Here is a 14,896-nt window from a genome sequence, read left to right on the forward strand (position 1 = left end):
TAAAAATTATGAAAAAGAGGTAAGATTATGTAATGGATGGAAAAACATGCCTGCATGGCATGTTTTTGAATGCAGAGAGTTAATTATAGGCCCTGAAATTAAATGCTTGTAAGTTTTATCCAAACATGCATCCATCTAGAGTTTGATGGTTTGACTTTTACTTATTTTATTGAAAGATCCACTTTTAAAATTAGATGGTCATGAGACTTTACTTAATTTTCTTCGTATATGAATATTATTTGGCTTGCTTTTAATTATCATCTCCTTAATAGCTTCCCTACTTGCTTTTTATCTCACTTGAGACTTAATATGATTTTGTGCCTGAAATTTTATTGTAAGAGTTGATCCCGGAAATATTTCCTTCAATTAAACATTTAAAATAAATTTTATTAACCCTTTTATTCCTAAACTATATAGACTTAAGTGTAGTATTAAGCAATTGTAACAAAGGTTTCCTATTTAATAAATTTATATTTCATGTATAAATTCTTTCTATATATTCAATTAAATGAATTAAATAAAATAATAAAATTATATGATTACTTTGACAAGGTAACCACAAAACATGTGAACACATTTGATTTGATTCAATTATATTAGCCGAACTTTCTTTTCTTTTGTCTCCACATAGGTCATTTTTCTATAAATGAAGACTTTTATTTTTACTACACAACAATATGGATAGGTATTATATAATCATTTTAAAAAGTTAATTTTTACGTATTTAATAATTAAAAAGTTAAAATTATTAATATTAATGAAACAGTCATTTTTTATTAATATTATTTAATTCGGCTTAAATAATTTTTTCCTCTTCTAATCTATAGTTAAAAAACAAATTGGATAGAAACATCATTAAGAAAGTTAAGGCATTATGTTACTGACACTAAACACTGGCAGCAAAATCCAAAGTCTAACTCTATGCCCAAAAAGGAATCCAAAGTCTTTTCTAAAAACAGGAACCCAAAATCTCTTCTTTACCCTTCACAGCTCGCTTTCACCCACCTTTGTCATCCAAACAAACCATCACCCCCACGGCAAAAAAATTACATTATTCTCTTCATATTAGATATGTATATATACACACATATTTTATACAAAATATAATAAAAATAATATATTAATAATAATAATAATAATAATAATAATAATAAAATATGGATTGGATCGAAGAAAAGATGAAAGCGAAAGTCAATGATAATGCATTTTGAATGATTGTTATAGGGTAACCGATTATTCATATGCCAATGAATTTTGGTCTATTGACATTAAGTCCTTTGTATTGGGTGTTAGTATTTTTACCTAGCAGACCAGTTCAAATCTTAGTGATTTATCCACTTATACATGCAATTTGAAGTGGAGGTTGAATCACTACACCATAATTGGTCTTTAGCGGTGTTTTTTTTAACATTTACCGGCGTTTTTAAACTCCGTTAATTACCATAACGGTGATTTAATAAAACGTCGGGCAAAACGCCGCCAAAGATAGTGTCAGCAATGTCCCAGCAATTACCGGCGTTTCAAGATAAACGCCGCTAAATTAGCGGCGTTTTTTATTTCCTTTAGCGGTGTTTTTTACCTTATAAAATAATTAATTTACTAATTATATTAGCGGCGTTTATCTGTTCTTTAGCGGCGTTTTTAAAAAATAATTTAAAAAATTAATGTAAATTTTTTTAACCTGATTTTTTTTAAAAAAAAGAAAAACAACTACTCTAATTATTATTATTATTATTATTATTATTATTTCTTTTTTTTAGATTTTTTTGTTCTTTATTTTTAAATTATTCTCTTTTCTCTTTTTTAATTATTATTATTATTATTATTATTATTATTATTTTCTTTTTTCTCTTTTCTTCTTCTTCACATCTTGTTTCTTCCTCTTCTAGTTTCTTCTTCTTCTTCATCATCATCATCATCATCATCATCTTCTTCTTCTAGTTTTTTTCTTCTTCTTCACATCTTGTTTCTTCTTCTTCTTCTTCTAGTTTCTTCATCATCATCATCATCATCATCATCATCATCATCTTCTTCTTCTTATCGCCTTCTTTTTCTTCTTCTTCTTCTTCTTCTTCTTCTTATCGCGTCGTCATCATCTTCATCAAATTCTTCATCTTCATCTTCATCTTCTTCATCATAACTTGGTATCATTTTCACACTTTTTTTCAATATCAAAGGGTATTTATAGAAAAATAAAAACTGATGGTATTTAGAGGCGTTTTTTTTAAAAAAACGGCGCTAAATAAAAATTTTAAAATTAATGGCGCCAAATTCAAATTTTCTCAAAAAAGACGGCACAAATTTTGAATTTTCAAAAAAAATAAATTTTGGCGCCGTTTTTTGGGACAAACGCCACGGAATTTTTAATTTTATAAATTTTCAAATAAAAATTTGTTTACCATCTCTCGGCGTTTTTGAAAAAACGCCGCTAAATCTAAATTTTTTGGCTTTTAAAATTTAATTATATCATAACTTTAGCGGCGTTTTTAGTCATAAATGGCGCTAAAGTACAGTACTTTTATGGCATTTTAAAAAAAACGCTGCTAAATATAAATTTTATTAGCTTCAAAATTTATCATATCAGGAATTTAGCGGCGTGTTTTCTAAAAACGCCACTATTTACATTACTTTAGTGACATTTATTATAAAAACGCCGCTAAACATAAATTTTGTGATTTGAAATTTAATAGTATTATGACTTTAGTGGCGTTTTAGTAAAAAACGCCGCTAAATATAAATTTTATGACTTTGAAATTTAATAACATCTAGAATTTAGCGACGTTGTTTACAGAAACGCCGCTAAATTACAGTACTTTAGTGGCACTTGCAGGAAAATGCCTGTAAATTATTTTTTTAGTGGCGTTTATGGAAAAACACCGCTAAAGTCATAAATATAGTGGCGTTTGGAAAAAACGCCGCAAAATAAATGCCGCTAAAAACCCATTATGGTGTAGTGAATATTACAATTTTGTATATTAATTTTAAAATTACTTTGAAATAATTTCATTATCAATTATTCCAAATATTTGTCTTTGAATGTAGCATACCATTATAACTTCAACTATTCTAAAAAAAAAACTCTTTTAGTTGTTTGAATAATCTCTCAAAATTTATAAAATTACTTGTAACATAATAACACTAATCATATATAATTTCATCATCACACAGTAAGATACATCCTGAAGCAATATTTTAGATTTGGTGAAATTCTTTAATTTTAACTTTTAAAGAATCAAATCATAAGAGAAAACAAAAAGGGATTTTTGTCAAGTGTATACAATGGACAACTAAGAGAAAACAAAAAGTGCTAGCCACGCGCTCTTTTTCCTTTTCTCCTCGCGGCAGGAGACCTCTATCGTCGTCTTGTATCTTTTTGGTTCTTGTGTTACATGTAATCCAGGGTCTTTCCACAGCTAGTGAATGTTTTGTAATTTTTCCCCTACTCTAAGAATATGGTTTATCCATTTTTTTTAAAAAAAAAAAAAAAAATTAAACCAGGTATGATCCACTCGCACTTGATATAAATCAATGCAACACCTCAAAAATTTGAGTTCTTTTGTTGGAAGTTTCCAATAATTTATTATTTATATGGTTGAATATTGTCCTCTATATGGCTTGACATCATTTTTATCAAGTTTTTTTATAAAATAAATAAATCCTAAATTTGTTAAGAAAATATTAATATAGTATGGAGGAGGAAAAAATAAATCCATAAGAAGTGAATATAACTAATAAAAATATACAATGAGAACAAACAAAATTACTTGGGCATAAACAAGAGAGTAATGCTATATAGAGCGAAGAAACCACACGAACCAGCCACACGACTGATGTGGCTGGTGATGAGGAAAATATTTTTTTATTTAATAAAAAAAAATTGATAAAGTAAACACGTGAAAGAGAGGGAAGCATGAGCGGGGGAGGAAAGCTTCTCGTACATCACCGATCTCGTGCCCTAGCTTTCTTGTGCACCACCGATCTCGTGCACCACCAATCCGGCCGCCACTCTCTCTCTCTCGTGTACCACCGACCTGTGCTCTAATTTCTCTCCAAAGCCAAATGAGAGAGAGACGGCGGTCGGGAGCGAGGGAGAGCGGGAGGCGGGCGGTCAGTGCCGGGGAGTGAAGCCAGCTGACCACACGAGAGAGAGAGAGAGAGAGAGAGAGAGAGAGAGAGAGAGCCCCACACGAGAGAGACACAAACTAGGGCCGACCTGTGCCCTAGTCTTACTTTATCGAAAAAAAATTTTAATTAAAAAATATTTTCCACGTCACCAGCTACATCAGTCATGTGGCTGGTTCGTGTGGTTTCTTTGCTCTATATAGCATTACTCTAAACAAGATCTTCTCCGGGAAGAAATTAAGAAAAATTTTGGAGTGGATTAGCCTCCGGGTCAAGTTGATTCACTTGTATTAGGTTATTGCTTTAAAAAATTGAGGAAAATTGTTTTTTGTGTTAACACTTGTTTTTTTATTTTTTTTAATTAATGTAATGGTAATTTATTAATTTTATTTAAAAATAGAAGCCAATCATATAAACAGTTTAGTTTGCTAGATCTGGCCACAAAATTCTATATCATATTCACATATAGGTTCATAATAAATAGTTTTTTTAAAAAAATGGATAAACCACTTCAATTAAAAAAGAGGTCAAGACAACAAAACCCAATGCGCTCATACAGGTAGAACAACAGTACAACGAAAAATGGTCAGGGGCACATAACCTCATCTTGTAATTTTGTGTATTTTTAATCAGCACAATAAGATATTTGTTTTAATTTTCCCACGGTCTGGACCATCTATCGGCGGTGTCTTGAAGACCTTTGTGCCCTGATAAATTTGAAGTTTTAAGTTTGGTGGTTGTTATTTTTAAGCTTGTTGCTTTTTTTTTGGCAAAAAATAGAAAATAAAAATAATAGATATTTATGTTATGTGTATCTATATCTATATATGTCTCACATACTTTATTAATATTTTTTTTAAAAAAAAATTATTAAAATTTGACATATAAATATTTTTCTTTTAAATTTTTTTTAAAAGTCTTTTAGGAATAGTGTGATTGAGAGGTCTTGAGTTCGAATCTCTCATGTTAAAATTCATATTTAGAGCCCCCTATATGAGAATAATTAGCTCTCATTCTCCCTCTAAGATTATATAGCGGGCTTATTCTCATGAGGTCAGTCAAGCTATCGTAACTGGTGCATCTCCGTACCCGCTTGTCATTTGCTTTATCGTTTATCAACTTCGTCAAAAAATAGTTTTGGTGGTAGTTCAGTGTTTGATATGTTGTTTTATGAGAATTTATAGTATGTATGTATATATTGACAATATAAATAAGCCGCTCAAATACAGATATGTGAACTAAATCGTCAAAATATTTTTTTTTTAAAAACTTTTAGTTTAAATGCTCTTTTAGTCCCAAATGAATTGTTTATTTTTATTTATAATATTTAACATAGAGATTATATACATAAGATTTTTTTTTCATGTTTACTTAAAATATGATTTTATATAGTGCGATTTTATTTTAATTGTTTATTACGCCATGTACATATGATCCCTGATATTATGGGTCCAACTAGCCTAAGTAATTTTATAAAACGCATTTAGAAGGGTTGGAATCAATGGATGGATCATTCATGGACCAAGCCAAATTTAAAAGTTGCATAATAATTTAAATACATCCCATTTGATGCTATCATGGACCAACCTAGTTTCATAATAATGTAAATAACTAGGCATATCCATTAAACACTATCTTGGAGTACAAGAAAATAAGCATGTTTTGCTTATGAAAATAATAAATTAATGTTAATTTTTCTAATATGATGTATAAAAATACATTTGTTTCGTTACGTTACGTTTGTAAAAAAAGAAAACACTCATTTTTGTTTGTTATTAAAAATTAAAAATAAAACACTCAATAATCGATAATATGATTATACTATTGTTTGTAAACTTGGTATCTCTTTTGGACGATGAAGTCACTAATTTAACTATATTTTTCAACCCAACATTTTAAGTTACCTAATTTTTTTTTTGAAAATATATTTTATTAATTATTTATAAAACATGATTTTTTAATAAAGACTTAATACTAATAAAACAAATTAATTATAAGTTATTTAATACTGATTAATATTAATTAAATAAAAAACATGGTCACTTTATCAGTTTTATATAAAGTTTTTTTTTTTTAATTAATTAAAAATACTCAGGACCTTCTCGGCAGCTTCCCTTCAACTTGTTCCAAAATGAGCTGGAAGACTACTGTTTTCTTCCCCAACGAACAAAAGTCCAAAACAGAGAGTTCTGTATCTTCTCTTCCCTGCCCAAGCTTCAACCTTGCAACCGTTGCAGCCAATCCATCCGTCCATCCATCCATCATGGTTTCTGCTTTCTTATCAGGCATAGCAGGAGCCATTCTTGCACCGATATTGCCTCAGTTTGCTCTGAACAAATTGCTTGACTCTTTGTTTGAGTATCTTTCTAATGACCTTCCATCATCCTCCAGTCATGTAGATAAGCTTCAACAACTGGATAATGAGCGGAAAGCCTTTGCAAACGCCAATCGGAAGTTCGAGATTTTACAAAGTGAAGTCAAAAGGTTGCATAAACGAGATAAACAAAATATGAGGCTGATTGATATCAACAACAAACTCAGAGATGTGAGTTACCAGATTAAAGACTTGAAAGATGAATTGGAGTACATGGAGCTGCAGCGAAAGTGGAGGAGATCAACTTGCAGGATGAAGCTGCTGACATGAACCCATCTACAGCACTACAACTCTGGTCTAGGATTCCTTGGAAATCCGGAGGATCAAGTGACAAAAGACGCCGGCTTTCTTCATCCGAGTCCACTGGTTTGTTGCCTTTATATTTGTCTTAATTTATCCAGTATATTATTTTTCATGTTTCTCTCTCTATATATATTTGCATGCTGGATAAATCAAGCTAGGTTTAATTTATGGAAATTAAACTTTGGAATTTTATATTGCAGATGATATTGTGAATAAGATGAGGACTATTACAGAACAAATTAATTGCATTGATTCAGAGATGAGGTTTGAAATTAAGCTGGATGCTTTGAAGGGCGGTTATAATTTATGCGGGCAACATCAAGTAGCAGAAAACAAACGTGTCACCACATCATCACCAACTGAAAGCAAGATATATGGCCGGGATTATGAATTCAGTCAGTTGATTCAATTGCTCCTCAAAGAGCCAAATGTCAGTGGCAATGTTTCCGTTATACCAATAGTTGGGATGGGTGGTATCGGTAAAACCACTCTAGCTCAGTTTGCCTTCAACAACATAGAAATAGCAAATCATTTTGAGAAGAAAGCATGGATATGTGTGTCGGATTTCTTTGATAGATTCAGAATCACCAAAGAAATATTAGATTCACTCATTGATGAAGGTAGCAGCTCAATCGTCACCACCAGCTGTGATGTTCTTGAGAGGGAAATCAAAAGGCTGGTAACAGGGAAGAAATTTTTATTGGTGCTAGATGATGTTTGGTCCAATGAATGGCGAGAACTCCTTAACTTTCTCCGATTTGCACCAGCAGAGGTTATTAAACTCGTTCTGACTTGCAGGGATCCTAAAATCTCAGGAGTTCTAGCTGATAGGCAGAATCAAATTACTTTGAAAGGCCTATCTGCTGAAGACTATTGGTTGTTTTTCATGAAATGTGCCTTTGCGGATGAGAATCCTGACAATTATCTGCCACAACTACGTGATATAGGAAAGCAGATAGTGGGAAAGCTCAAAGGGTCACCCTTAGCAGCAAAGACAGTTGGAAAACTTTTAGGAATCAGTTTAACTGAAGGGCATTGGAAGGACATATTGGGAACTGATTTATGGAATTTAGAAACTGATGCACATGGTATTACGTCTGCGCTTGCCTTGAGTTACTATCATCTATGCCAGCCTCTTCAGTTATGCTTTACCTTTTGTTCGGTGTTTCCTAAAGATTTTGTTTATGATATGCACAATATTATTGACATGTGGATAGCCCATGGTTATATACAAGAAATTGAAGGTGGTTCAAAGACATTGGAAGATATAGGAGAAGATTATTGGCACGAACTAATTGCAAGGGGTTTCTTTGAACAGGGGAGTTATAGAAGTTTCAAAATGCATGACTTATTGCATGATTTGGCTCTATCAGTTTCTCATGGGAAAACATATATTTATAAGGGTCAAAAAGATGAAGAAATTCCAAAAGATGTTTGCCATTTATGTGTGCATAGTTTTTGTGATCTTGAGTTGGTGTGCAAAACTAGTAACTTGCGCACACTTGTGTTATATGGAGCTAGTGACATACATGCCATCCTCAACCACAAAGCATTTAAAAGAATTCGAGTGCTGGTCATCTTTAGCACTAATGTGCAAGAACTCCCAGATGATGTTGCTCATCTCAAGCACTTGCAATATTTGGATTTGGAGAAAATCAACATCATATCAATACCGGAATCATTATGCAGGCTTTATCTGTTGAGAGTATTGAAATTATTGTGTTCACCACCTAGATTGCCCAGTCAATTTCAAAGACTAGAAGCAGTAAGGTTGGATGGATGCAGAAACTGGGCCCGTCTACCTGCAGCAATAGGGTTGTTACCCTCCCTTAAAAAACTGACATTAAAAAAAATTGAGAACATGACAATTGAGGGTGATGATTCCGTGACTGAGATATATCCATCCCTGCAGTCCGTTGACTCGGAGCAAGCAACACTATCTTTTGAAGGCACGTCAGCAACAACAGCAGCAACAATAGCATCATCATCATCATCATCTCTAACAACAACATGGCATTGCAAGTGGTTTCCTCGTCTGGAGAATCTGCATGTGTACAAATGTGACAGAGTGAGTGGATTTCCCTGGCCCATGCTTGCAGCACTGGACAAACTCGAAACACTTAATATAGAAGGGTTAAAGATTGAAACCAGTGATATTGAGGCACAACAGCACCAATACCTCCTTCCAAATATGAGAGACATTCAAATACGATGTTGCCAAAATATGGCATTTCTGAGGGCTGTACTGCTTGGCGTTTCTTCACTGGAGAGTTTGTTTATTGGCAATTGTACTTCAGTAAGGCTTCCCGCGCTTGGGCACTTGTCTTCCCTTGGGTCTATCTCATTACAACGTGTGGAGGTAACAGTGGATGACATCACTCCAGTGTTTTTATCTCTTCATACTTTGAAATTGGAGCAAGCATCAATGATCTTTCAGAACATATCATTAGTGGATGACATCACTCCAGTGTTTCAATCTCTTCATACTTTGGAATTGAGGAAAGCATCAATGATCTTTGAGAACATATCATCATCGCCATCTTCATCATCATCGGTAATGACACAAAATCACAACCACTTTCCCAAGCTTACCAGCCTTACACTTTATCAGAGTAAAGTGAATGGATTGCATTTGTTTTCAGCACTAGAGCACCTAAAAATTATTTATGGCCATGTGCTGGACGGACTCCCGCTGCCAAACCTACAGTATATGAGAATACAGTTTTGCGAAGATATGGAAACTCTGCCTGTTTGGTTGCCTCGTCTTCCTTTATTGAACCACTTGTACATTGGTGGGTGTTCCAAATTCAGATCCTGGGGTACGGAGGAGGAGATAAAAGAGGACGGACTCTCTCTGCCAAACCTACAGATTATGGAAATACATTCTTGCAAAAATCTGGAAACTTTGCCTGCTTGGTTGCCTCATCTTCTTTTATTGAAAAAATTGATCATTTCAAGCTGTCCAAAATTCAGATGCTGGGATACGGAGGAGGAGATAATAGAGGACAAACTCCCGCTGCCAAACCTACAGTATATGAGAATAGAGTTATGCAAAGATCTGGAAACTCTACCTGTTTGGTTGCCTCGTCTTCCTTTATTGAATGAATTGACAATTAGAATGTGTCCCAAATTCAAATCTTGGGGTATAGAGGAGGAGATAATAGAGAACGGACTCCTGCTACCAAACCTACGTGAACTGGATGTAGATTCTTGTGAAGATCTGTAACGCTGCCTGCTTGGTTGCCTCGTCTTCCCTTATTGAAGGAACTGTCCATTACAAAGTGTCCCAAATTCAGATCTTTGGGTCCAAAAGTCCATTCACTGCAGAGGGACGGCCTTCCTTCCTCACTTGAAGCGTTGGACTTGATAGAATGTGACCTAAGCTTGATGGAACGGTGCCAACAAGAGGGGTCTCTTGAATGGCAAATGATTCAGCACATCCCGCATCGACATTATACTTGGTGAAAATATCTGACAGCTATGAATCCATGCTTCCTTCGCTTGTCACGCTGTTTTTTTATTCATTTGAATTGTTTATAATATTACCTCCAATTTCACTTGACCAATCTAAAGTTATGTCAGGGAAAAAATCCAGCTTTTTTTTTTCTATCAACTTCAGCTCAACCGTTCCATGTTGGAAGCTCTTCAGATTAATTGTGATTGCTGATGGCAGAATATGAAGAAACCTCTCACATATTTCTCTATGACAGTGATACTATACAAGTAAGTTAACTATTAAATACTACATTTGTTCATTGAGAACACAATTGTTGTCATTGTAAATAGCATCCATTTAATGCCTGTTTGATGTTGTTTAATCAGTATTCTTCTCATTGAGGTTGGTTCATCATGTATGTTCCTTAATGGCTTGTGTTTTTATTTTTATTTTTATTTGTTAACACAACTTAATATCTGATTATATTGGTCCACTTCTTTTAATGAAATTGTGGCTTAGTTGCTTCTCTCTTTAAATTTTTCCTTTTTAAAAGAAGATGTTCATCTTAAGTTAGTTTATAATTTACAATCATGTTCTACTTCACCACTTAATGAGTTTAAATTTATTGCCACACCACCACATTCATAACTTTTGTCATTGTTTCGAAGCACTTCAGTTATGATGCAAATTGATGAACTGCTTTTTCTTCCTCTCTAATAAGAATGAAAAGTATGTGTTATCTACAATTTCTTCAACCCAATACAGACTTCATTTGAGAATAATCTTGTCTTTGGAAGCAAGGGCAAGCAGAATCCAATTTTCTCCAGCAAATTCTCAATGCTTGGCACTCTCTTTAACATGATGCTTGGATTTGAATTAATAGCGTAAATATTCTGTCACTCTTCAGAAATTTGAGTCAATTGTTATTCAACTGGAGGTTCAAGATTTCATTACTCAAATCTGAGAAGAAATATGGATGAACTTTCTTTTTCTGTCAGTCTTGTTATCAGTGTTGATTGGCTCTTTTTCAATTGTATTTCTGTTGCAAATCAAACTAAACGTGGTGTTGATCACATTGAAATAAGCTTTGATTTCACCAAACTGGAGTGGGTTGTTCAAAACATGAACAAAGTGTTAAGAATAAGTTAAGCAAACTTGTGTTGGCCCAAATCAATGGCTTACCAAAACCATTACTTCACCAACCAAAGTGCTTAAACCATGAAGGCTTTGCTTGGATGGGGGTTTTTGGAGGTAAGGTAAAGGAAGGGTTTTTAAAAGCCCATGCTTGAGAAGGGGGTTTTAAAGGGAGGTAAGGGTTGGGAAGGGTTAGTGGAGGTTTTAAAACCCCCATTTTTCTCAAGTTTCTCAACCCTCCAAATTGGAGGGTTGGGGAGGTTTTAGAGTTGGTATTTTTTTGGTTTGACAAAAATACCCTTATAGGTTTCAAATAATTCCAAACAATATTTAGCTTTCTATTTTTCAGTTGAGAATAAGAGAAAGCTTCAATCTTCTTCTAATTTCCTTCTTCTCCTTCTGCTAGGGTTCCGAAGAACGCCCTCGCCGCCGTCGCCGCCGCCGCCACCTCGGAGCCACCGGAATTGCTGAACCTCCTTGGAGCCGTTGCCGCCGCCGCTTAAGGTATTTATCTTCAGTTGATCTCTCTTTGCTTAGCATTTGGGTTGATGACACTAGTAATCAGTTTGACATCCAGTTTATTTTTCATGGTAATATATATATATACTGAAATTTTAGTATTTATTGACAGACTTATCACCCCTTCTCAGTTGCACTTGAAAGCCATTGTTTTCAGAATTTGTAGGCTGGTTTAGCACACCATTCCTCTCTATAAATATGTGAAGCTCTCATTCTCATTCTTGCACAACTCATTAAAGAGAAAAGTGAGAGTGAATTAGGGAGAAAAAAGTGTTTATATAAAAAAAAAAATTTTGCATGTCCTAATTCAAATTGAATCAAAATTTTAAAATCACATATGACCCAATCATAATCAAATTAGGACAACATGTGGATAAGATAAATAAATTTCATAATATTTGGATATATCAAGATCAGCCGAGGGCACAAATCTCGAAGCAATCTAAATATTCAAATATCAAGATCAGTCGAGAACTCAAGGTGATCTAAAAAATATTCAAATCCCAAGATCAGCCTAGAGCACAGATCTCGAGGCGATCTAAAAATATTCAAATCTCAAGATCAATTGAGAACACATATTTCAAGGCCATCTAAATATTCAAATCTCCGAATCAGCTAAGAGCACCGATCTCGAGGCGATCCAAAATATTCAAATCTCAAGATCAACCGAGAGCACAGATCTCGAGGTAATCTAAAATACTCAAATATCAAGATCTGCTGAGAGCACAGATCTCGAGGCGATCTGAAAATATTCAAATCTCAAGATTGGACGAGAACACATATTTTAAGGCGATTTAAAAAATATTGAAATCTCAAGATCAGTCGAGGGCACAGTTCCCAAGGCAATCTAAATCCCAAAATCAGCCAAGAATATAAATCACGATGCAAATATATATATATATATATAACAAATAAAATATATATCAAATCAGATTAAAAAATCAAAATATAAGAAAATCAAATCAAATTAAAAATTATAACAAAAAAATTATTTAAATCAGATAAAAAAATAAAAAAAATAAATCAATTTAAATTAAGATTAAAAAAACAATCAAATCCGATAAAGATAAAAATAAAAATAATAATAATAATAATAATAAAATAAGATAAAATCATCAGATAAAAAATTAATAAATTAGATAATGTATATATATATATAATCAAATCAAAATCAGATGAATATAATATAATATATAATATAAAATATATATATAGTAATAAATGATAAAAATAATAAAATAATAATAATAATAAAAATAAATAAAAATAAAAATAAGAAGAAAAATAAACGAGGATACTATACCTTTCTCTACAAGCACATATGCTTCAATCACGTCTACCTCATGTTTATTTGAGCTTGCTGCTACTCAGAGCATGCGATATACTATACTGATTCTTCCTATTTTTGTAATGCATTTGCGTATTCTAAGCATGACTGCAGGTTATCTCCAATGGCTTCGGCGAGATAGATTCCATGTATACAATTAAAAAGAGTATTTGGACCGTATCTCGAGAACAATAAATGCACTGTCATAATATCTTCTTTCTCCATTTTGCTGATTTGTTTGGTTCACCTCATGGGTTTATATATTTATTATTAAGTGACTGAAATATAAACACATGAAACAAATAGGAAACTATTTAAGTTGTTTACCTTGAAAAAAAATAGTAAAAAAGACAATAGTGTGGAGGGCTTCAGACCTTGAAGTTGAGATTGACCTAATGGTACTAACAAGTGGCTTCATGGTTCAAATATTATATCTTTTATGTCTTCTATTACTTGAAATTCTTTTATAATAAATAATTGTTACCAATCAACTAAAATTGACTTAGTTATGGGAGCAAGAGGCCTACAAGTAAACCAAATGAGAGTGTAAAGAGAGTTAAAGAGTAAATGGCCTTGTAATGTAGTATTCTTTCATTTATTTTAATTTTCGTTTGTTTTGTTGTGGGTGTAGCTGAGAATATAGTGCATTTGTAGCCAAGAATATAGTGCATTTATTATACATGCATAGTAGGTATTCTTCCCCAGTTTTGCATAAATAAATAAGTACAATTAAATTTTTTTAATTATTAATATTATAATAATATAAATAAAAATTTAAATGTAATAAAAAATTATATTTATTTTATGAAACACTCTCAAAGCTGATTATAAAAATGATATAATTAAACAACTTATAGAATAGAAACTCGTATACTTTTAATTTCAAAGGTCTTATGGATATTTATTGCATAAAAATGATATTTATTGCATAAATAAATAACGGCAATTAAAATTTTTTATTCTTAAAGTCATAAATAATTTAAATAAAATTTAAATAAAAACTAATAAAATAATGAAAGAATATATAATTTGAATAAAATATATTAGATACAAATTAAGCATTTCTATCCTTGCAATTTAAAATTTATAATTACAATATTGCTAATTTTATGGTACATTTTTTTTTTTGGGTTTTGATTGGTTTTGTTTTTGTTTTTGTTTTTAAACAAATTAGCTTATCAAACTAAGTTTGAAGATTAATGTTAAGTCTGATTACATGGATTGGCATTATATGACAAGCCAAGTGGTGACATGGCATGAGGATGATGACGTGGTTAGAAATGACTCAAAGGAAAAGGTGACTATGATGATGATGTGGCAAAGGATGATGTCATGACATGTGATGAAGATCAAGGTGGAGATGTTATGAAGATCAAGGTTGAAGATTTTATTTAGTAAATATTCCTCTCAATACAATCATGTGATGATAAACTATTTTTGAAAAGTGCATCAAGGCTTAAGGATCTTTTCAAGAAAGGTAAGTTTTATTTTAGGTATAATTATCTATCCTTGGTAAGATCTAGGATGATAATTCATATCTTTGATAGAACTCCTTTTTAGAAAGATTTATTTGAAGAAAGAGGAATATTCTATTATTGGCAAGATTTCAAGATCATGAATATTGTATAAAGCTATTAGAAGATACAAGTTAAACTTGGTATGAAGCTATTAGAAGACACAA

The 14,896-nt window shown here is 32.4% G+C and overlaps 1 protein-coding gene across 3 annotated transcripts; it reads left to right on the top strand.

Annotated features, from left to right (window-relative positions):
- The first annotated feature begins 6,739 nt into the window (after window positions 1–6,739).
- On the top strand, window positions 6,740–13,344 carry LOC120273807 (disease resistance protein RGA2-like). 3 transcript variants are annotated; one of them, XM_039280517.1, is made up of 4 exons: window positions 6,740–6,862; window positions 7,000–10,522; window positions 11,776–11,873; window positions 13,330–13,344. In XM_039280517.1, the coding sequence occupies exons 1-2, from the start codon at window positions 6,763–6,765 to the stop codon at window positions 10,023–10,025; spliced, it is 3,126 nt and encodes a 1,041-aa protein (XP_039136451.1). In that variant the 5' UTR covers window positions 6,740–6,762; the 3' UTR covers window positions 10,026–10,522; window positions 11,776–11,873; window positions 13,330–13,344. The 3 variants fall into 3 exon arrangements, with proteins under 3 accessions (XP_039136451.1, XP_039136450.1, XP_039136449.1); XM_039280516.1 differs by lacking the exon at window positions 13,330–13,344 and adding an exon at window positions 12,001–12,112; XM_039280515.1 differs by lacking the exon at window positions 13,330–13,344 and having other exon boundaries at window positions 11,776–11,945.
- Window positions 13,345–14,896: the final 1,552 nt, after the last annotated feature.

This window comes from Dioscorea cayenensis, chromosome 12 (genome assembly GCF_009730915.1).
Source record: "Dioscorea cayenensis subsp. rotundata cultivar TDr96_F1 chromosome 12, TDr96_F1_v2_PseudoChromosome.rev07_lg8_w22 25.fasta, whole genome shotgun sequence".
In the NCBI taxonomy this organism is placed as follows: domain Eukaryota; kingdom Viridiplantae; phylum Streptophyta; class Magnoliopsida; order Dioscoreales; family Dioscoreaceae; genus Dioscorea; species Dioscorea cayenensis.